This window comes from Temnothorax americanus, unplaced genomic scaffold, assembly GCF_048541705.1.
Source record: "Temnothorax americanus isolate GAGA-0224 unplaced genomic scaffold, ASM4854170v1 Scaffold34, whole genome shotgun sequence".
Classification (NCBI taxonomy): domain Eukaryota; kingdom Metazoa; phylum Arthropoda; class Insecta; order Hymenoptera; family Formicidae; genus Temnothorax; species Temnothorax americanus.
This window is the reverse complement of record NW_027509485.1, coordinates 1,717,463-1,742,736: the sequence shown is the minus strand read 5'-3', so window position 1 is coordinate 1,742,736 and position 25,274 is coordinate 1,717,463. Positions and strand designations below refer to the sequence as shown.

Genomic DNA, 25,274 nt, shown 5'->3' with positions numbered 1-25,274 from the left:
CATGCGAGATATCGGAACGAACCCGGGGGATTTGGAGCTCCGATACGGCAACCAATGACAATATACCTTTATGTGTCATTAACTTATCCATCGTAATCTGGAGACGTGGAAAGAAATCGTTTACGAGCGATTCCGAATCGGCCATATGGCGGGTTTCTGGTACGGGCTTATCGAAAGATAAGTCGATGCTATTAAACCACCCCAACGGGCCCCCCGCGCACCTGTCCTTCGCACGCCACGTAACATATCGAGTCCGGTGGGATTTTTACTCCGTTCCGCGGATACACCGACGGAGTCTTTTTATCGAACAAAGGTTCGCCTTTTAACGAGTGTACGGTAAACCGAGATAGGAGATAGTGAATTTAAATGTCCTCGAATATAACAGACGGGACGCACGCGTGGAGAGGTGCACAGAGCGGACAAAGCCGAGGGGGGATCGTCGCGACGGATCTATCCGCACGAAATTTTCGCCACTTGGCAATTCTGGAGTGTCCTTTTTTTATCATTCTACGTCGACAAGTCCTTTTGAAGTGCGCATTATAGTTTGTCGCTAAGAAATCCGATAACGTCAGCGACTAACGTATTTTGAAAAGTTCTTGTAATTAGTAGTCGACGTAAATTAATAAAATAGCGGAATAAACGACGGGATAAATGTTTTGTTATTTACTTTCGACGTCAATTTGTTTTCCGTTTACGTGCGCCATATTCTGTGAAAAAGAATCATGATAGATAAGATAAATACTTTCGGTTTACGTTTTTATTCTCATTTTTCATAAAAAGATATTGCTTATCTCTATATGATTATACTATATACAATGTATAATATATATAATATGTAGTATATTAATTTTCTGATTATTACAGAAATTCAGTATTGTATATTAATATTTAATTTCTCAAAACACAGTTTTCAGATCAGAGTCATGGTAAATTAATAAGATCATCGTCCATTATATAATGTTCCGAGATATAAAAAACTTAACCATTCTAATAATCTTTGCCTCTTCGGCCCAAAATCTTCTCACGTTGTGCCATTAATTCTTCCTCGGTAATTATGACTTGACATCTATGTGCGTAACTGTGACATCTCATATTGCTGCAGCATTGCGAAGCAGAAACGCACTGAAATTTGATAAACAATCTATTATTTGTCACATCAATTCAATTTAAACTGAAATGATGAAAAGTATTAACTCTGTAAATCTGAACGGTAATAAATAACATATCAAATCAGTTTTAAGAAAATATTTACATGTGAAGAAAAGATATATATGTACATATATGTCCAGAATTTTCAGTAAATAATAACATTGCACAACCGGCGAGCAGGTTTCTTGTGAAAAACAAGTGAAACATGAAGCATGTAGAATAAAAGCTTTTTAATAATAAAAAATTATTTGTCATTTTTTTTACTTGCTTTTTCACGACGAATTATCTGCTTGCCAATAATATAGATTTACTAAACACTCCATATAACAATACGCAAATTAAAAATATCGAGTCGAGACAATTTATTTAAAAAGTTGGAAAAATATAAATTTTGAAGAAGAATATGAAGATACATTTTACACTATTCTGTATAAATTTCACACTTGCAGTATTACCTACTACTAAAACTATGCGTGCATTTTTTTAAATATTAGAATAAAATTTCTTGATTTATTAATTGTGCGCTTTTGGGATAATTTCTCGTGCAAATAGTCGTATAAATCGTTTAGAATTCCGTTATACGGGGTAACAAAATCGTAGACTTAGAACTGTTTCCTTATTTTCCTCGTTGATTATAGCAGTATTGCGTATTTTTTAAGAAACAAGGATGAAAGAAAAAGTGGCTTTATCAGAAAAATATAAGATGCAAGAATACGTATACTAACAGGGTCACCGTGTCGACCGCAGTCGTTGGGCTTATCGGTTGGGCTTTTAGTAGCGGCCATGATAAGAGTGACAGATAGCAACGTTATAAAGACGTACAGCATTAATTTCGCCATCTTCTCAGCAACGTTGTATTCTGCAATGAAATAATTTTAGCGAATTAGATTTAGATGGGAAAATAATAAAAACGTTCTATAAATCGGCGTTCAATATTTATTTAAAATTATTTTTAGTTACTCAAGATTATTTTAATTGTATTGGAATATGGAACATCTTATTTGTTATTCTATGTAAATAATTTTCAATTTGAATTTCTAATTTGTGCGTGACGCGTTCACAAAGTTTATATAATGTGACCATGAGTTTTATACTAGCTCAGCAGGTTACATGCAGGTATATGTGAATGAATCAACAAGGTCTGACTCAGTTTAGCTCTTTAATAGGCAAAATAACCGTTAAACTCTAGAATTGTATCTTACAATTGATGTCATTATTCGCTTATGAATATGTTCCTAATATACTGTTGACTACAAAACTGTAGAATTATTTAAACATGTGAGTGAATATTACACATGTCGAATCTGCAATATCTAATGGCATAGCAACAACAAATTATTAAAAAATTACTTACAATTAAATTTTGTAATGTTTGCTATGTGTCTACTATCTCTACACACGTAATGTATTTGCTATCACGAAAACAAAAACTTTTTATACATACATCTTTTTGGTTTTCTAAACTTTTCAACTTTTTAAATTAATCTACAACATTTAAAGTATTTTAAATTGTGACTTTACTAAAATTCATCATTGATCTTTTAATGGCTATATAGTACACAGAAAACAATTTATATAAATAGTTTTACAATAAGTATTAATTTTGTTACACACGCGACTCATTATTTTATTTATTCAACATTGTCAATTATTCGATATCATAAATTTTGTGAAGAATATCAGACGTGACAGATTTTGAAGTAGATGAATTATAACTCGTATTGGAAATTACTCACCAAACGGTTCGACAAGAATTCTTTAGATCTGATCGTCTTGAGAGCTTAACCTCGACTGAGATACTCTCGTGTTGCAACGCGGTCAAAGCATTTTATACGACTACGACTCACACAAGTAAATGTTCCAATATACGTATCTGATGACGCATGACCAATTAGAGAGAAATCATACATTTTTTTTGCTTACGTAGCATGATGTATTGTCTACAATTACATTTTTGCCTTTACATATGTTTTTACATACGTATATGCATATGTACATCGCATATATTCTATATATTATTGTAACAAAAGTTTCTTTTTCTTTATTTGACATTTTATTTACATTCCGCGATATTACTTACAAATGTACTTAATTTCTCATGTTAGCTATTGTGTTATAAAAAAATGTTCTAAGTATGTTAGATTTTTAAAAACAAATTCTTCGAAAGTATTAATGTTGCATCTTTATGTGAGGCACTTAAGATTTATTTAACTCTTCCAGTATCTATTCTAAGAAAAGAGGGTCAGGTTAGATTATGCTCTGTCAGCAGTGATTACGTTTTACAACAAAATAAAAGTGCTCTACATAAAAAATAATGTACAATCTTACATGATGTAATTTCAAATTTATTCGGGATTTCCGTCATTCGTCGTTTTCTTGACATTAGCTAGTTAACTTTGAAATATAAGCGATTAACTTGGCAGCATTGAGAAGATTAATTAATTTTTCTTAACACGTTTTATCCGAAATTGTTTTATTATTCTATCACATATGTATGTACGTTACCTTTAGATAAGATAAGGATATTTTATGGAAAATAATCCTAAGGAAAATATCCCTATCTTATCTAAATATAATTTGTATGTTAAGTGTACGTGATTTCTGAAACGTCCTATGTATACAAAAACTGGAATAGTAAGACATTCGAGTAACGGGACTTTCTTGCACTTAAAATCCTTAATTTCGTGTTAAGAAAAATTGATGTTTAAGCTCACACATCGCTTATGTTATAACACGAGCAGCTGCGACGCCGCCTTGAATGCTCGTGAAGTTAATAAACGCTTTTCTGCGGAAGTAAATCGTACGCTGTAGCCGTCCATTACGTCAATCTTCAGCTCAACATTCGCGGGACAAATTGTTTTTTTTTTTGTGCGGATTTCGGTTATTATAGATCACCTTATAGGCGCGCGTACGCGGAAATATGATAATGCAAAAAGAGACGCTCTTTCCGCTGATATTCTCTTTCCATTTCAGCAGTATCGAATGCACAAGTGCTTTTTGCCCTTTGCGCCCGCATTCTATCGAGTGCATATTGCGCGCCTCGTGCATTCCATTGATTCTCCGACAAAGCGCTCTTGTTCTTTAATTCGGTTGACAGGAAACAACAGGAAAGGAAACTGAATCATCCGGTAACATTGTCCTTTTGTTCGCCCATGGTAGCTGAATAGAAATAGTCGGGGTTTTTTTTTCTTGTCATCGGCGAAGCTTCGACACATCATGAGCCGAATTAACCTTTTTTTTTAATATATCCGTGCCAGCCCGCTTGACGCTTTTAAACGACAGTCGCGCCTTTCACGGATTTACCGCCGTACGTTCGAGTATCGTTGCCATTTCAGAGTTTTCGATGTATATTTACGTTTACGTATAAAAGATGTTCAAGAAACAAGACGGGTTTGCATGCGTTTTGTTTGTTTAAGGAGAATTTAAATCTCGAATCAAAAATTTCCGTGTCTAAATTTATAATCTCGAGAAGAAGCCTCTTGTCTCGCACTTACGATCACGCTATACTTATGACTGATATACTGATAATAAAAAAAATAGACATCTAATCAATCCGCAGATAAGGGAGTAAAGCAACAAGAAAATATAAGCAGCTTTTATTCTATACCAGTAATGCAAAACGCGTTACCGATTTTGACTGTATACATATTGTTGAAAATTAATACGGAACAATATATAAATACCCGAGAATTTGCATTTAATTGGTGAAAATATAAACGTATAAAGAGTACGTGCGTATGTCAGATCCAGTTTAACAAAGTGCAACATAATACCAATTATTTCTATATTATTGAATATCATGCTCATTTATATTGCATTTATATTGTCCATGAACACATGTTTTGTGTAACATTTATAGAGTTTTACACAGCCATGTTACTTTTGTTTGTCGACAAAATGTAATAGTTGGCCAATTGCTCTGTAATTAAGTGACGTTTGCGATCATATGGATCGACTATCTAATAATATAATACACTAAGAAGCGAAATACCAATACGTCAAGTCGCTGCGTGTACACTTGATGTAACATTTATAATATTATGCTGTTTATACAAAGATAAAATAGAAATCAATGCAATTTTTTTCTTGATTAATAAAATTGCTTAATTACCGACACGGTTCTAAACATATCCGGTTAATATATAAATAAATTCATGTACATACATTTTACATGAAAAGAGAAATTAAGTTTTATTTGTATATAACCTAATATTTTTTATCTAATTTTAATTCTGTATTTATAAAGTGCTATGAATAATACACATCGACCTTTTTACATACACATTATCTCGTTGTTTAATTAATGTATATTTAATTATGCATCTAAAACAACTAAACATAGCATTGATGGTAGAAACTGTAGCATAATAATAGATATTAAATTTCAAGCACATCCGATTATGCCCGCAGATATATTTACAATAATCCCTTCAAATAATAATGGCGCGGTCGTCTAATTCGTTTTAACCATTATATTATCGAAGAATTAATGATTGTGTAAGTACAGTTTTAGTATGCACGTAGTAATTCCATAAGCATTTTTTGTTCTTTTCTATACTTATTTTTGTGATATTATATGTACGATTATGCTGCAGTAACTTTCAAAAGTAATTATTTGTTTTATTTAAATATATATTAAAAGCAGTTAATTCTAAAACTAAAAATATATTAAATAATGCAGTTATCTTAAAATAGATCTAAAACAACTTTAAATTAATAATTAATAATTATAGTATTACTTTATTTTGCCTATATATTTAAATTTCTTGCAAAATTTTTATAATAACTTATAATTAAAACTAAAAAATACGTTTTAAACTAGATTTTCTTAACTACGTATTTCAGAACGATATTGTCGCATTCTGCTTTAATCAAATTAGTAAGAAAATTTTGCTTTTTTAAATTCTGTCGAGTTACTATTTACATAAGATTTTATACACATGTTATAAACATTTACAAAATAAATGCAATCAACACAGAAATATTTTATACATCGTTGCAATCATGATACGCTAGATCTCGAATTAAATAATCATTATATACCATAATCATTAATAAGTAAATAAATAATTCTACATATATGCAGTGGCAAATTATAAAACATTTAAATGTATTGATATTAAAATTTTTTTTATATTATTAAGTATATTTTTTTTAATGTTTACTACTATAGTGTTAATTGTTATTAAATAAGACAAAGAATATTGATAGCTCCTGCGAATGTCTTTATTTAAGGTTACATATAATATAGAAACTGTCTTCTCTTTTACACATATATATGAAAGAAGAAGAGATGAAGAAGAAGTGATGAAAGAGAAGAGTAGTGCCGTAGTCAGATATAAAGAAATATCAATTCTTATTAGTATGGCATTTGTCGTCCACGAGGTCTTGTATCTCCTTTAAACCTCGGGTATTGTTGCACACATATGTTAGCATGTTCCTGACATTTCAGATTGCGACAGCACTCACTAGTTTGTCCACACTAAAATATTTATAATATAATAATTAGAGATATGTTTTAATATTAAAAATTAACATTAGTTAATATTACTGATATATATATATATATATATCAGTAATATATATATATATATATATATCAGTAATATATCAGATATATATATATATATATATCAGTAATATTAACTAATGTTAATTTTTAATATTGATATAATACTGATATATATATATATATATATATATATATATATATCAACGCAGATTTAAAATAGCATATGTCTTTTTCTTTCAATACATATAATAAATTTGTACGAATTATACGTAGAATATGAAACAAATTTACAATTTCTTAATTCTAATTTAATTTTTCTCATTCTCTTTTCGTCTATAATCATTACTATAAAAATGACTGTCTTTTGTATACATAAATGCAATCGAAATACATACAGGGTGACTCAAAGAAACACAGGATTCCTCATAACTCTCATAAGATTCTTCACTATGCTTTCCACGCTTGTATGCCATAGCCATAGCAATCATAATGAAAATGGTGAAAATAAGGAACTTCATCTTGCCAATATTTATGTAATTATTTCTCATATATAATATCTATAACGGACATATATGCGATACAATAATTTGATAATATTGCTATAAAAAAATCACCATAATACATTTAAATATATCTTTTAAATTACAAAACTAATAAAATAAGAAATATTTTATTATTAATACAATACAGATAATTTTATAGAAATAGTTGATTATTCATTTCGACTCTCAGCCTTTATTAAAAAAAAATTTGATGAATTTAAGAACTTACCTTATTAAAAATTGTTCTTAGAGAGTGAGTTGGTTACACAGATTGTACGATGTGATCGTAACTGACGAATTTTTTCATCTTCGAAGAGTATTTATACTTTGTATCGCACTTGTGTAAATTGAAAATATCGGAAATGTACTGCTTACGTTATCTGCTATACGAAAGAAAATATTTGTTTTCAAAGACGTACAAGTTCTCGTCTTTTTAATCCAAATTATCAATTATAACCGTAAAAAGTACATTTATTGCAGTTCCGTATTTGCAGATTGGAGTATTTTGGATTTTGTGTACCTACATTAGAATCTTTTGCAATATTTAGTATATTAAATAGGATTAAATTACATAATATAATAATCAAAGTATAAAACGCAATTGTATAAATAATTTTGTTACATTATTACAATTTTATTTCATTATTAAACAACTGCATTAAAAAAATTGTATCAACTATAAAAGATTTTTAAATAAATCTCTTATAGTTGACTTATTAAAGGAATTTATTAGAGGATTTATTAGAGGAATTTAGGATGATCAGAATATAAAGATTAACTATTATAATTGTGAAGAAGTTTTTGTTAAAAGAGTAAAATTTATTATTTTTAAAATACAATATATTTTAATAATAAATGTTTAATAACACCGTTTTTTAATACCGTTTCAAATTTAATTGTCTTGATTCTAATCAAATATCGCCGCTGGCTATTCAAGATAAGATGAATTATTGCTAAATATTTTAAGCAAACATACATTATTCAGTTGCAATAATTGCATATTCCAGCGGAAACTAAAAAGGAAATTTATCTCGCAGCAAATTACAGTCACTATATTATATAATTTAAGTAACAAGACTAAAGACATCTCGTAATATAATATTATTATATAATTATTTATTTATTTATTACATGGGTTAATTAATGTGGTTGTTTATTTTATAATTTACGTCATGTATATGTATACTTGTTTCTAATATATATACCCCAGAGTACGTTCTTATTTTTATAAAAATATTATTATATAAAATGAATTATTTTTGCTGTTCAACAAATCGACTTCAATTTGGTTGATAATGTTGAAGAAGGGTTCTCTTAGTCATATTGAGACATAAAGCGTATATTGCTGGGTAATGACTAAGCAAGTGTATATTTCCAATTATTGTGTAAATTTTCACATATTTTTAAATCAATCAAGATTAAATCATAGTTCTACGCAACAAAGTCCAGGTCGAGCTATCATTTATGATTATGATCATGATTATGATCATTTATAATTATTGGGCAGGGGCAGGTTCAGTTTGTGGCCATTCTACGTCTGTGCCTGGACCTCCGGGTCCCCATGGTCCTCCTGGTCTTGCGTTGCCTGTGCCCGGTCCTCCGGTGCATTTAGCAGCCCATGGATTACACACAAATCCCCCGCAACAGTCAGCGCTCTCCGTGCACTGAAAAAGATTACGCGCGATTATTATCTTGCACGATGTTTTTCGTATTACATAACTTAATTATTTAAACTTCAGCTTAATGCACTATCGTCACTTCTGACTTAATCCGTATTATCCAGCACACATTTATAATAAAATTGTTCCCTGTAATCAACACTCAAATCTTGTCATTACTCACTACTTAAAATATTCAAAATGTGACACTTTACACAGCAATATATTTTACTCTTTTTTTATTTTGCTTAATTGTGTATAACTTGGAGGAAAGAGACGAAACGTGTTCTTTACATACAGAAAACATGTTTAATACACCGGATTAAAATATTATGTACATGTATACATATACATAAATACATAATATATAAATAACAATCAAGTATAAAAATTTCACTACATTTGTTAAATTTTTAATTTATGTCATTTCTATAAATTACATATAGAATTCATCATATTTCTAAAAAGTATACTATTAAGCTATATTAATTAATTTAATGGTTTTCATGAAACAAATATATGAATTAATAAAAAATTTGGAGATACACATATATTACAGTTTAAAACATAATATCATGCAATGGTACTTACCGACATTCCGGGTCCTAGGCAGGCCATGACCGAAGTCATTGCGAGAAGCGTAAAGCAAAGAAGCACGATGAATTTTCCCATTTTCGATTATTGAATTTCCTGTTTTATAAAGTATATGTAGAACTATTGAGAAAGTAGAACAATACTTTTAAACTATATAGAGATGAAGCTTTCGTATCCTCACCAGTAGTCAGCTCAGTGAAATTCCAAGTGAATCAGTTCGGTGATCGCTCAGCTTATATACAGAATCATTGGTGCATAGAAATATAGAATGATAATCTCTTTAAGTATGTGGGTGTGTAGTGCACCTTGAAAGTTTTTATGAGCCTACGTCTGTTTGTGCCCGTCGCTGATATCTATTATCGTTTATCAGGCTTCATCAATTGCGCAAATACCGTGAGAATCATAGTCAACACATTACGTAAAGATCTATGTCGTGGGTCTTGACAAAGAGTTGGAAAAATTATAAACCCCCCCGCAGAGACAATATCACGATAACGAAAGCCTTTCCTCGTGATGGCATCGCGGTGTAGTTGCGTCGCTTCTTCATTTATTCGTATATTCGATATCGTGACAACCAGCCACAGCGTGCTTTTTTCTAAAACTCAACAATACAGATAAAAAAAACTTGCGAAATACTTTCTAGATTTATTCATATAAAATAAGAACGCAGGCAATTTTTTGCCAGGCATTCTCTAAGATTGACTGGTCTTTATTGCGGAGCACGTTCGCGTTGGCGTAAGTCATTTAAAGTCAGAAGCTCGCGATATTATCGAAGTGACGAGCGCGGCCGTAACAAATCTCCGCGGAAGGTATCACAAAACGTCTTTTTTATGATATATAGGTGCTTTTCCCAAAGTTTTATTTAAATCAAACAAATATTACAATAGAAATAGAGAAAACTCTAATTCAAGAGGTGGCAAGTAAATTTTCGAGCGTCTCAATATATCGTATTAATGCTCTTCAGCTCGAGAAGTAAATCAAAGTGACGAATTATTAGTTAAAAGAAAAGTTTGTATTACTATACGACATGTCATTTTGAGAAACAATAGTAATTTATTGTAAGAAAATGACTGAAATCAAATATATGTAGGGATGGGGTATTGTTGCCGCGCGCGTGAGATCTGTGTGAGCATGTGATTTGCTACCTACAATACTGATAGAAGCTAGATATATATTTATATTAATATTTTTGTATTGAAGAAAGGTATATCTAAAATAGTTTGCAATTGTTTTTCTGCAACAGCATTTTGCTATTCGATTATTACGAAATAACTTTAAAAGATACAAATCTTTATCAAGAAGTACATATTTGTTACCCGTTTTGTATTTCTATTACGTTTTCATTAACTTAACATGGACTTTTGTCGCATATATAGCCAACTTATCCTACTATCGGCAAGTTGGCTACAATGCAGCATGTTCGTATTTCACTTATTACGAAGAAACTATACAGTATACAGGAGCGTTCCTGGCATGAAAATGTAGAGAAAGGTTTTCTCTATCATATTAGCACTGTTTAATCATGAAAATTAGTTGTTTAAAAGCTCAAGTGCCGAAATTGTGAAAACGGTGCCAACGATCCCCGGTCTCCCCTACGTTCTTATTTTTATAAAAATATTATTATATAAAATGAATTGTTTTTGCTGTTCAACAGATCGACTTCAATTTGGTTGATAATGTGAAGAAGGGTTATTAGTCATTGAGACAAAAAAAGTATATTGCTGGGTAATGATTAAGCAAGTATATATTTCCAATTATTGTGTAAATTTTCACATTTTTAAATCAATCAAGATTAAATCATAGTTCTACGCAACAAAGTTCAGGTCGAGCTATCATTTATGATTATAGGGCAGGGGCAGGTTCATGTTGTAGCCATTCTGCTTCTGCGCCTGCTGGGCCTCCGGGTCCCCATGGACCTCCTGGTCTTGCGACGTCCATGGCCGATCTTCCAGTGCAACGAGCCCGGTGCATCGATAAGCATCACCCCATCGATCACACTGCAATTTCTTGCAACATTCAGCGTCATTGTTGCACTGAAAAAAATTACGCGAGATTATTATTTTGCACAATGTCTTTCGTATTACATAACTTAATTATTTAAACTTAAACTCAATGCACTTTCGTCACTTCTGATTTAGTCCGTATTATCCACACATTTATAAAATTGTTCTCTGTAATCAACACTCAAATCTTGTCATTACTCACTACTTAAAATATTCAAAATGTGACACTTTATACAGCAATATATTTTACTCTTTCTTTATTCTGCTTAATTATGTATAACTTGGAGGAAAGAGATGAAACGTGTTCCTTACATACAGAAAACATGTTTAATACACCGGATTAAAATATTATGTATATTTATGTATATACATGCACACACACATATATATATATATATATATATATATATATATATATATATATATACAGTCCTGGAATATAACGCATATATATGTAATCAGATTCAAAAAACTGTCCCGAAAAATGCCGTAGGACATCAATTTTTTCCAGGACAGTCCTGGAAACTGCCAAATGTCCCGGAATATACCGATATCAAAAATAAAAGTCCCGGAACATACTTCCAGACCTACATATATATATATATATATATATATATATACATATACATAAATATATAATATATAAATAACAATCAAGTATAAAAATCTCACTACATTTGTTAAATTTTCAATTTATGTCATGTCTATAAATTACATATAGAATCCACCATATTTTTAAAAAGTATACTATTAAGTTATCTTAATTAATTTAATGGTTTTCACGAAACAAATATATGAATTAATAAAAAATATGGAGATACACATATTACACATATATTACAGTTCAAAACATAATATCATAATGGTACTTACGCGTGCTCCGAGTTTTTTGCAGCCCATGACCAAAGTCATTGCGAGAAGCGTAAAGCAAAGAAGTACGATGAATTTTCCCATTTCGATTAATTGCTTGAGAGATTTCCTGTTTTATAAAGTATATGTAGAACTATTGAGAAAGTAGAAAAATAATTTTAAACTATATAGAGATGAAGCTTTCGTATCCTCACCTGTAGTCAGCTCAGTGAAATTCAAACTGAATCAGTTCGGCGATCGGTCAGCTTATATACAGAATCATTGGTGCATAGAAATATAGAATGATAATCTTTTTAAGTACGTGGTTTGTAGTGCATTTTGAAAATTTTTATCAGCTTACATCCTGTTTATGCCCATCGCTGATATCTATTATCGTTTATCAAGTTTCATCAATTGCGCAAATTTAATTATGACTGTTATCGAGATAATTAATTATTATGTGTAGAAGTTCAGTACGCACATCCTAATTCCATACGCACATACTAATTCCATAAGCATTTTTTGTTCTTTTTTATACTTAGTTTTGTGATGTTATATGTACGATTATGCTGAAGTAACTTTCAAAATAATAATTATTTGACGCGTTTTTTAAATAAACTTGGCCAGTTGGGTCGAGTAAACGATACCTACGCTGATTTTAGTAATTATTTGTTTTATTTAAATATATAGATATTAAAAGCGATTAATTCTAAAACTAAAAATATAATAAATAATGCAGTTATTTTGAGAAATAGATCTAAAACAATTTTAAATTAATAATTATTAATTATTGTATTACTTTATTTTGCCGATATATTTAAATTTCTTGCAAAGTTTATATAATAACTTATAATTAAAACTAAAAAATACGTTTTAAACTAGATTTTCTTAACTACGTATTTCAGAACAATATTGTCGCATTCTGTTTAATCAAATTAGTAAGAAAATTTTGCTTTTTTAAATTCTGTCGAGTTACTCTATTTACATGAGATTTTATACATATGTTATAAACATTTACCAAATAAATGCAATCAATACAGAAATATTATATACATCGTTGCAATCATGATACGCTAGATCTCGATTTAAATAATCATTATATGCCATAATTAATTATTAATAAAAAATAAAATAATTATACATATATGCAATGGCAAATTATAAAAAATTTAAATGTATTAATATTAATTTTTTAATATTATTAAGCATATTTTTTTTTTCTTTAAATGTTTACTATCTATATATAGTGTTAATTGTTAATTTTTTTTTAGGATAATGATTCCCTTCTCGGGATACATGTTCTGTGTTTCTGCACCTTTTCTATATTAATTTATACACTTATTTCTTGTTTCTTCAGTTTTTCTCTTTCTTTAATTTTATCGCATAACTTTTTAGCATCCATTTTGTTCTTTTTCCGTCTTCTGCCATTATAAATTCTTCGCTCGGATTGGCTGCTTTTGATTCCGGGCATTTTCTTAGTATATGGTGCCGCAGGATTCCTCTCTTTCTTCACACAACCTGCACATTTTCTTGCCTTCCTCCTCCCAGTATACCTTTCCATTTGTTTCCGCATCTGAATCTTGCAATTTTTTTTTATCTTTGTGCCTTTTCCTTTCCACTCCAAATATTTCGCTCTTTCACTTGTTTTCCACCTGTTGTATTTTTCGTTGATTTCGATCTCTCCATCTTCTTTCCTCTCTCTTCCAATTTTTTCTTTTTGTAGTTGGTTGTACATTCTTCTATCGTGTTTTTTCCCTGCTTTTCTTGTTCACTGGTTTAATCCGTCCTCCTCGTAAAACGTCTGCATCCTTCTGCCCCATTATGGCTCTTTCCATTCTATATTGCTAATTTCGTTTCTGCATTTTCTCAGTATTTTGTTGTCAGTCATTCCTTTTATTTTTTTATGGTATTTTAGTGCTCTTCCTTCTGCTTCTATACTGATTTGTTCTATCTTTGTTTCTTCTCTAATTATATAGCCTGGCGTGCATCTGTTTAAGCCTAATATCCATCTTATGTATTTTTCTTGAAGTGTCTATCTCCTTCCATTCTTTCCATCCCCATATTTCTACTCCGTATAAAAGTATGCTTTTGACCATGACATTAAACATCATCATTCTCCTGTCGAAGTCTCCTCCAAATTTCCTTTCACCTATTCCCCAAACCTGTGCCATGGCTGCTGTTGCTTTTCTTACTACATCTTTTATGTGTGCTTCATCGGTGTTGCATTTCTTAAATGTAAATCCCAGATATTTGAACTCCTTGACTTCTTCTATATCTTGTTGTTTTTCCATTTCCCGTTTCTTTCTTGTTCAATTCACTCTTTCTTACAAAAGACCAACATTTTGGATTTATCTGCATTCAAAGTCAGTTCTTTTTCCTTTAAATATCTTTCTAGGTTTTTCAGCATTTTCTTCATTTCTCTTTCCGTCTCCGCCATCATCGGTAGGTCGTCTGCGTACGCCAAGATATATATATTCTCCTTCTCAATTTTACGCCTCCATTCCGCCTTTTCTTTAGAAAATCCTCCACGTCAGCGATAAATGTTATAAACAGGAGTGGGTTCAATGGGCATCCTTGTCTCAACCCTCCTTCTGTCCAAAACTCTTCTGTGCATTTGTCTCCTACGATTACTGTGTTGATCGTTTCTTCATAAATATCTTTTATTCTGTCGATTAATTTCCTATTTATACCGCGTTCTTCCAGAACTTTCCATAGTTTTTTTCTGTTCACCTTATCGAACGCTGCCTTCAGGTCTGCAAAGAAGACGCAGAGTTTTCCCTTCTTTTTCGTTATCGCTGTTATATGTATACTTGTTTCTCATATAATACCAGAGTAGGGGAGCCCGGGGCTCGTTGGCACAAGAGGCAAGTTGGCAATGCGTTTCGTTTATGTATTTATAGCGAAAGAAATAATGGAAAAGTTATCACAAAACGTCTCTTTTATGATATAGGTGCTTTCCCCAAAGTTTTATTTAAATCAAACAAGTATTACAATAGAAAAAGAGAAAACTGTAATTCAAGAGGTGGCAAGTAAATTTTCGAGCGTTTCAAAATATCGTATTAATGCTCTTCAGCTGGAGAAGTAAATCAAAGTGACGAATTATTAGTTAAAAGAAAAGTTTCTATTACTATACGACATGACATCTTAAAAAATAACAATAAGTTATTGTAAGAAAATGACTGAAATCAAACATATGTAGGGATGAGTTATGTTGGCTCATATCAAGGCATGTTTAGCTTATTGACTTGTTGCCGCGCGCGTGAGATCTGTGTGAGCATGTGATTTGCTACCTACAATGCTGATAGAGAAGCTAGATATATATTTATATTAATATTTTTATATTGAAGAAAGCTATATCTAAAATAGTTTACAATTGTTTTTCTACAACACCATTTTGCTATTCGATTATTACAAAATAACTTAATAAAGATAATAACAAAATAAAGATACAAATCTTTATCAAGAAGTACATATCTGTTACCCGTTTTGTATTTCTATTACGTTTTCATTAATTTAACATGGACTTTTGTCGCATAGCCAACTTACCCTACTATCGGCAAGTTGGCTACAATGCAGCATGTTTGTATTTTATTTATTACAGAGAAACTATACAGTATACAGGAGCGTTCCTGGCATGAAAATGTAGAGAAAGGTTTTCTTTATCATATTAGCACTGTTTAAAAGCTCAAGTGCCGAAATTGTGAAAACGGTGCCAACGAGCCCCGGTCTCTCCTACGTTTTTATTTTTATAAAAATATTATCTTATAAAATGAATTGTTTTTGCTGTTCAACAAATCGACTTCAATTTGGTTGATAATGTGAAGAAGGGTTTTTAGTCATTGAGACAAAAAGAGTATATTGCTGGGTAATGATTAAGCAAGTGTATATTTCCAATTATTGTGTAAATTGTCACATATTTTCAAATCAATCAAGATTAAATCATAGTTCTACGCAACAAAGTTCAGGTCGAGCTATCATTTATGATTATAGGGCAGGGGCAGGTTCGTGTTGTGGCCATTCTGCTCCTGCGCCTGCTGGGCCTCCGGGTCCCCATGGTCCTTCTAGTTTTGCGATGTCCATGCCCGATCTTCCGCCGCAACGAGCATAATGATTACCATCACCCCATCGATTACACCTCAATCTGCCGCAACAATCAGAGTCATTGTAGCACTGAAAAAGATTACGCGAGATTATTATTTTGCACGATGTCTTTCGTATTACATAACTTAATTATTTAAACTTATACTCAATGCACTTTCGTCACTTCTGACTTAATCCGTATTATCCACACATTTATAAAATTGTTCTCTGTAATCAACACTCAAATCTTGTCATTACTCACTACTTAAAATATTCAAAATGTGACACTTATACAGCAATATATTTTACTCTTTCTTTATTCTGCATTGTGTATATAACTTGGAGGAAAGAAATGAAACGTGTTCCTTACGTACAGAAAACATGTTTAATACACCGGATTAAAATATTATGTACATGTATATATATACATATACATAAATATATAATATATAAATAACAATCAAGTCTGGTCATATAAATTAAAATCTCACTACATTTGTTAAATTTTCAATTTATGTCATTTCTATAAATTACATATAAAATCCATCATATTTTTAAAAAGTATACTATTAAGTTATATTAATTAATTTAGTGGTTTTCACGAAACAAATATATGAATTAATAAAAAATGTGGAGATACACATATATTACAGTTCAAAACATAATATCATACAATGGTACTTACGCGTGATCCGCGTGGTTGGCAAGCCATGACCATGGTCATTGCGAGAAGCGTAAAGCAAAGAAGCCCGATGAATTTTCCCATTTCGATTAATTGCTTGAGAGATTTCCTGTTTTATAAAGTATATGTAAGAACTATTGAGAAAGTAGAACAATACTTTCAAACTATATAGAGATGAAGCGTTTCGTATCCTTTCGTATCCTCACCTGTAGTCAGCTCAGTGAAATTCAAACTGAATCAGTTCGGTGATCGGTCAGCTTATATACAGAATTATTGGTGCATAGAAATATAGAATGATAATCTCTTTTGGGTGTGTAGTGGCCCTTGAAAGTTTTTATAAGTCTACATCTGTTTATGCCCGTCGCTGATATCTATTATCGTTTATCGGGCTTCATCAATTGCACAAATCATAGTCAACACATTACGTAAAGATCTATGTTCGTAGATCTTGAAAAAGAGTGGGAAAAATTATAAACCCCCCCGCAGAAACAATATCACTATAACGAAAGCCTTTTTTCGTGAGAGCATCGCGGTGTGATTGCGTCGCTTTTTTATTTATCCGTATATTCGATTACAACCAGCCACAGCGTGCTTACTGCAATGAAAATATCACAAAGTAATGCCGCGAGAGATGGAGTTTAGATTCTGTAAAATGTATAAGATTTAATTCTGTTAATTTTATAATTATAACATTGAAATGTGATTTGTGCAATAAGTCAATAAAATGTTCTTTTAGAATAATGCTTTTGATAATAATAATACTTTTAGTTTTTAATACTTTTGATAAAAAATGCTAGACTTCATAATAAATCGTGCTATACGTAAGTGTTTGGATGAATCATCATTGATATTTTTTTAACTCTTCTTCCTCATTTGCAAACGTAAAACTTCTCTAAAGCTATCATTTCTAATTTTATCATCAAAATAGGAAGATGTTGTTCGTGTTTACTTCGACGCAAAGCATGATAAGACGTGCAAACATCCCAACAAATATCGTAAATTACAAATTAATCAAGATTTAGTACTACATTAAGATAACAAAAGTAAATAGACATGCGTAAGAAAACGCTAATAGTTTAACAGATACAATGTGACGAAGAACTTTCGACTCATTTGAGTCGAAAGAAGACTTCATCAAACTTGTTATAACATATTGAACTCAAATATAGTTGAATTTTTAATTTAGCTAGATTGTCATTAAATGTTTAACGCGAGATACAAGTATATTTAATAAAGCACATGCCCACGTGCAATATTATATAATTTGTATTAAAACATGTTTAATTGTATTATAGTCATACTGCATTATATACAATAATATATGTTAGCAACGTTACTAATTGCTGATTGTCCAAAGATCCTTTTGAGATAGCAAACGCGGGAATTATTATTTAACGCGCCTGTCAAATCCAAAATTGATCTAACAATAATAATACGGTTTGCAACCCCTGATAACATTATTTCGTTTCCGCCTTCCTCACTATAATGTATCTGCGCAAAGTTATTATTTCGACATTTGGCCCCGATTTCGCGCCTATGATGTAGCAAAATATAATCACGTTTTGTCAGCAGTGTCGTCGTGCCGTCACGGCGCGCAGGGCAGTTTGCACATTCCCGACTTTTTATTGTCCGAAAGTGTCACGATTTGATGTTAGTTGTAATCGTCCATTACGTTTTTCGCTCGCTGTCGGGCGATAATTGGCGGCACCACCGGTGTAATATTTCAGAACACCCGCCGTATAACGCGCTCGCGTGTCATTCGGCCTATCAAAACCGTTCTCTAAATTGATTCAGTTGTCGTTCCTTCCTGTAGAAGAAACCTCTTCGTATTTTTCGAGAAATTGTCCACCATAATAGTTATATTCCACGATTTCTTGTCCGAAAGATACCGTTTATTAAGCATTAATCGAGAACTTAGCATTCATCAGTTTAAATTAAACAATTCTACATAATTATAATTGTCACATTTGTTTATTTTAATGTCGTATTTTTATAGGGTAAACTCAGGTGAGATGGCCATACAGGAAAGATGGCCAACCCATGTTCATTCGATGTTTCATGGCGAGCTAGATTGAAAGAACATTTTTCCTGTATGGCTAGGATCTTACCCGAGTTTACCCTAAAGAGTGTTTTAAAGAGCGCTTTTTTGAACGAGATAGATTGCTCTTTAGTCAATAGTTATTAATTTACCAATATATCAAAACATTATACAAATAATATAATAATATAATACAGAATCAAAATAAAATATGAAAAATAAGTACTCTTATTATTGTTTATTCTTCTATATGTATTTCTACTCTAGTATACATTTTTAAGTACATTTGCCTAACATAAAATGTTAGGCAATTTTTATTATTTTCTCTGTGAGAGATGCGATTTTAACTTTTCTTTATGAATCATAAATTTCAAGTATTTTCATGTAGCTAAATTAACGGTATCAATAGTATGTACATAGATGTTCTAATGAATTATGTAATTTGTATAATTTGTACATATAGTATTAATTACATGCATTAATAACAAACAACCGATGCAGCGTACAGCCAAAAATATGTAAACGCCTAATTCCCACTGTCACTCAATCTCCGAACCAAACCCCCCGTAGCTATCATATATGTATAATATTTTCTCTCTACGCGCAAAGTTCGCTTAATTGAGTGCGCCATTATCTGTAATTTAATGCAATGTAAACGATTAAAACGTTTATCAAATTCGGTCCTGATTCTGGACTAACTGTTGAGTGGTGAATCATTTCATTATGACGATAATTGCACAATTACAAAGCCAGATGTATAGCCGCGGCCGAAGATAATAAAAAAATCGGGAAAAAGATTTTGTTATGAAGTTACGACGTGTTATGAAGACAAAACGTTAAAACGGAAATTCGATGGAATAGGAAATTCTAGGGCAAGTACGGCAAAAATTGCATTTTTCAACGTTGGAATACATTCGACGATCTGGATTCTGCAATGCATCTCGCGATGAAATGCTCGAGTTATCGCCGAACGAGATTCAAGCATTTGCAATTATATCGATGTATATTGCGACGTAACCGCATGTGTCACGCGGTCGTTATAAAGTAACGTGAATCACACTCTAGAAGCAGGAGCTCTTTCGAAGGAACGATAATAACGTTATCTTTTGTCCCGGTATTTTCCAAAGAGTTCTGTTTTGTCGAGATTGATCACTCGTATACCCATACATTGTGATTATAAGCCTAAAACAGGCCTTTAGATATACATATATATATATATATATATATATATTTTTTTTTTACGATTGAAAAAAGGCCAGTTTTAGGCTTATAATCACAATGTATGGGTATACGAGTGATCATAATATCATCAAAAAAGAACTCTTTAGAATATATATATATATATATAATTAAGAAGCGATTTTCTTAATTAGATTGTCGTATTTCACGTCTAAATGAATTAATTTCTATCTGTCTCAAAAATCGAGAAACACACACGTGAGAGACACATACGCTATTATCAGGTCAGTATATTTCCGTTATGATTTCTACGTCAATTCTGATAATAGAACGATCATAATAGAATTGTCGTGTTTTAGACGTGGTGAATGAATTACTTTCGCTTCCAGGCTGATATCTGAATTAGTCTTGCGTGCAGAGGGTGTGTACATTTGTACACCCTTTCCTTAACACAGTGCAACATCTACACGCACTTCCGACTTACACTTCCGAGCTAACCACTCCTTTCCGTTACACGCGACGGCTCAACCCCTAAGAAACCATTAAGCTCGTTATGAAATTACCGTAAATGTCTCGGATAAAAACAACAGCTATCCCACCACGTTTAATAGCTGAAAATGTTGACTGTCGAAATCAATAAGAAGAACGAATTATTTCAATATTATTTTATAATTATAGTAAAGAGAGATATATATATATTCTTATGAATTATTATATTAGAAAAAATATATGAGTAAATATATAATATATAAAATTGCAGTTTAACACCACATATGAATAATTACTTTTGCCGACATGACAATAGATTTCCAAATAACCTGAATTTATCGCTAATTGCTCATTAATCAGTAACCAAAGTTAATTACTAAATGTTATGATAAACTCTATAACCTGTAGAAAAAGATATAAAAGTTATAATTTTTATATATTATTTCAAAGTCTTACACGATCGATTATTCTCGAATTCTACATAAAATTGATAATTTATCAGAGTTAGTTGCTTGTTGCAAGACGTAACAGAGTTTATTGGACGCAATGTAATTGTTACACGATTACATCAATTCATCAATTCGAATACAACCAAAACAATATTTTTTTAAATCTAAAGCTGTCAAATTTAAACTTTCAACTAAAAACAAAATATTTATATAAACATTACTTGACAAATATTTATTTTATATTGTTTTACATATTTCTATATGACAACGAATTATTGTTTAGTAAAACGGTGTAAGTAAAAAATGCGATTAGGAGACATTCAACCGCGAAAAGTTAATCTCAATGAAAGATATAAGGGACGCTCAATAAGCAAATTTCGTTATCTGTCTCGCGCGGTTGAAATAATTACTTAAACTATCAAAATTTTCCGATAGCTCTTTTGTTTTGATCATTCTGGAGCGATATTGGAATTCAATAGATACATTTGTTCGTGTTGGGGGAGGCTATCGTTATTATCTAATAGTTAAGTATATGAATGTTGATCTGCATAAAATGCTCTCGAACCTTATCGCATAATTGATTTATATAGTAAAAAAAAAATTTTCTTCTCTTTTCTTCACCGCCCCTCTCTCTCTCTCTCTCTCTCTCTCTGTCTCTGTCTCTGTCTTTCTCGACATGCACGAGGTCTCGCCTCGATAGAGTCACTTAAGCGATAAATCTTCACCGCTAACGTCGTCGTCCCCGTCTTTCGTGGTTTTGCTCTGTAGGATCTATCGCTCCCTTAGTTAGTGGACTCCGGCCTTCCAGTCGTCTCATTCGCGTTCTTCGGCGTAAACGTCGCCCGGCGTCGTCGCTTCCACCAGCCACGGTCGAAACGGAGAGCGGAGTCTCTCTAGGCTGAAGTGCCGGACAATTTGATAATTGGATCTGCGGCAGTGCCGTGATTTACGCGCAATAGGGTCCACGCTGACCGTCCGGGTGGCCGCCGCTACGCGGAACCGCTCCGGAAGCAAAGTGGAGACGATTTCGACAGATAGATAGAGACGCCAGGCAAAGCGAGATGGAGAGAGAGAGAGAGAGAGACGTCTTCTCGCGAATTAGCTAAAACTACGTCTCTACTATGGCTAGACGCTGTTTTACGACATTTCCCAATTCTCGTTACAGTACGAACGTTATCTTGCGCAATGCATACGCGATCAATGTATAGTACCTATACTATAATAGAGATATACTAATCGCTTGCGTATCTTATACGTAGATTGCTTGCATTGAAATGCATGATTATTGATAAATTGTATTTATTTTTGTACGAATATCGCGATTCTATTATTTATAATTATACCGTTACAGACTTCCTTGCTACATAGATTGCATTTACGATGAAGGATAAATAATAATACTAATAAAGAAATAAAAAAAAAGATAAAGATAATAATTAAGATATTTTTCCGACGGACAGAATTAACAAATTATCTAATGTTTAAAAAAATTATGTTATGCATTAAATTATATTTTACCTTGTTACAATAACCTTTTTTTAGATTAGAATATTTTATTATCATCTAGTAGTGTTAAATCGTGTTGGACATTCTCTCGAGGACATTCAGTGGGAGCTTTAAAGCTTCTCCAGTTATAATCTCGGAGGCTAGTTCAAAGAAATCGCGATCACGAAAATTTGCCTGCAATCCAAACGACATGCTCTTGAATGGTCTCTGCGAATCAAATCTGCAACGCTGAAGAAAGTGATGACCCGTAAAAAGTAACAGTGAGAAGGCGTTGAAAAGAGTATCATAAAGTCTCCCTTCGTTTGGCGAGATGCTTCGTCCGCCCTCCACTGCCCCACGGCTTGGTTTTTCAGTCGCCACGCACGTCGTGACGTGTTAGCCGTAAAACAGGCAAGAGATTGCCGTGAAATAAACTCCGAGCGGTAGCTCCTTTATATCGGGAAAATACGCGCAACAACGAAACATTCTTTTTTGTCGTTAAAAAAATATCATATGAAAAGCGAAATGCACAAGCGACCCATTGCGTTATCTTCATATTTAGAGTTACTCATACTATATACAGATTGCTGTATATTTCTCATTAAAGTTGCATTACGTTGCGCGGTTTCACGTTAGAATAGTAATAAATCTTGAGAATCGATCAGTTAGATTTTACAGCGAACGAAGTGTTAAATAAGAACGTAAGTACGATCGTTTTACGTTATTTTATTGAACACTTTATTTTTTCACGAACGTTTCTTCACAGTTGTTTGCGTGACGAAAAATATATACGTACACATTTACAGACGTTTATAAAGAAATCAGAATTCATCAGTTATAATTTTGTAACGAGAGAAAACATACGTTTAATTATAGGTTTTGTCTAATCGATTTTGGAGTTTCTGATAAAGATACTCAGGCTCGCGCTTTTTATTTATCGTCGCGCGTGTATATATTGATATAACAAACAATGCAACAACGATGCTCGTGCGTCGCACTTAAATTGTAAATTCACATATTAATGTTATTTTTTTTGTTAGCGCATGCTTTTTTCCAAAACTTAACAATACAGATAAAAAAACCTGCGAAATACTTTCTAAATTTAAATATATAGATAATAAAAGCGGTTAATTCTATATAAAACTTAAAATATATTAAATAATGCAGTTATTTTGAGAAATATATAGATCTAAAACAATTTTAAATTAATAATTATTAATTATTGTATTACTTTATTTTGCCTATATATTTAAATTTCTTGCAAAGTTTATATATAATAACTTATAATTAAAACTAAAAAATACGTTTTAAACTAGATTTTCTTAACTACGTATTTCAGAACGATATTGTCGCATTCTGTTTAATCAAATTAGTAAGAAAATTTTGCTTTTTTAAATTCTGTCGAGTTACTATTTACACGAGATTTTATACATATGTTATAAACATTTACAAAATAAATGCAATCAACACAGAAATATTATATACATCGTTGCAATCATGATACGCTAGATCTCGAATTAAATAATCATTATATGCCATAATCATTAACAAGTAAATAAATAATTTTACATATATGCAGTGGCAAATTATAGAAAATTAAATGTATTGATATTAAAATTTTTTTATATTATTAAGCATATTTATCAACCCAGATTTAAAATAGCATCTGGTTTCTTTCTTTTAATACATATAATAAATTTATACGAATTATACGTAGAATATGAAACAAATTTATTATTTCTTAATTCTAATTTAATTTCTCTCATTCTCTTTTCGGGGAGAACACGATAACTAGGGCCCTTTGATTTGACTGTGGTTTCTGTTAGTATTTTTTACGCTGATCAAAAAATTATATAGGTCTTATAAGGCTAACTGCTTTAGTTTTCGAGATATGCAGTATTAAAGCTCAAAATAAATATAATATAAAAAATAATACTTCAATTGTGTGTGTATAAACAGTACACACGTAAGCGGGGGAGGGGCTACCGCACCTCCCCCGAAAGCAGAGGGGAAATAGGGGTGAACCTCGATTCACGTGAAAAGTGTATGCATGAACTTGGCAACCCTTGGCAATGGTTGGCACAAAGTTCTCGTTTTTTAAATCCAAATTATCAATTACAACCGTAAGAAGTACATTTATTGCAGTTCCGTATTTGCAGATCGGAGTATTTTGCATTTTGTGTACCTACGTTAGAATCTTTTGCAATATTCAGTATATATTAAATAGGATTAAATTACATAATATAATAATCAAAGTATAAAACGCAATTGTATAAATAATTTTGTCACATTATTACAATTCTATTTCATTATTAAACAACTGCATTAAAGAAATTGTATCAACTATAAAATATTTTTATTGTAAATAAATCTCTTATAGTGGATTTATTAAAGGAATTTATTAGAGGATTTATTAGAGGAATTTAGGACGATCAGAATATAGAGATTAACTATTATAATTGTGAAAAAGTTTTTGTTAAAAGAGTAAAAGTTATTATTTTTCAAATACCATAATTTCTAATAATAAATGTTTAATAACACCGCTTTTTAATACCGTTTCAAATT

General features: G+C 31.5%; 1 protein-coding gene and 2 long non-coding RNA genes across 3 annotated transcripts; all 3 read right to left on the bottom strand.

Annotated features, from left to right (window-relative positions):
* Nucleotides 1–742: 742 nt before the first annotated feature.
* Nucleotides 743–3,023, bottom strand: LOC143901498 (omega-conotoxin-like protein 1). Its single transcript, XM_077413865.1, has 3 exons — nucleotides 2,886–3,023; nucleotides 1,875–2,008; nucleotides 743–1,122 (listed from the first exon to the last, which is right to left on the bottom strand). The coding sequence occupies exons 2-3, from the start codon at nucleotides 1,986–1,988 to the stop codon at nucleotides 988–990; spliced, it is 249 nt and encodes an 82-aa protein (XP_077269991.1). The 5' UTR covers nucleotides 1,989–2,008; nucleotides 2,886–3,023; the 3' UTR covers nucleotides 743–987.
* Nucleotides 3,024–8,299: 5,276 nt separating this feature from the next.
* LOC143901507 (uncharacterized) lies at nucleotides 8,300–12,474 on the bottom strand. Its single transcript, XR_013258101.1, has 3 exons — nucleotides 12,421–12,474; nucleotides 9,453–9,542; nucleotides 8,300–8,867 (listed from the first exon to the last, which is right to left on the bottom strand). It is a non-coding gene; the product is annotated as an uncharacterized LOC143901507 (long non-coding RNA).
* LOC143901505 (uncharacterized) lies at nucleotides 11,182–12,619 on the bottom strand. The gene is made up of 3 exons (XR_013258100.1): nucleotides 12,523–12,619; nucleotides 12,332–12,437; nucleotides 11,182–11,488 (listed from the first exon to the last, which is right to left on the bottom strand). It is a non-coding gene; the product is annotated as an uncharacterized LOC143901505 (long non-coding RNA).
* Between the last annotated feature and the right edge of the window lie 12,655 nt (nucleotides 12,620–25,274).

What these genes read in the sequence shown, in the direction of transcription:
- LOC143901498 (XM_077413865.1), bottom strand. Translation starts at nt 1,988, where the DNA reads ATGGCGAAATTAATGCTGTACGTCTTTATAACGTTGCTATCTGTCACT. An exon ending in GCGGTCGACACGGTGACCCT is followed by an intron (nt 1,123 to 1,874) that starts GTTAGTATACGT and finishes ATCAAATTTCAG; the next exon opens with TGCGTTTCTGCTTCGCAATG.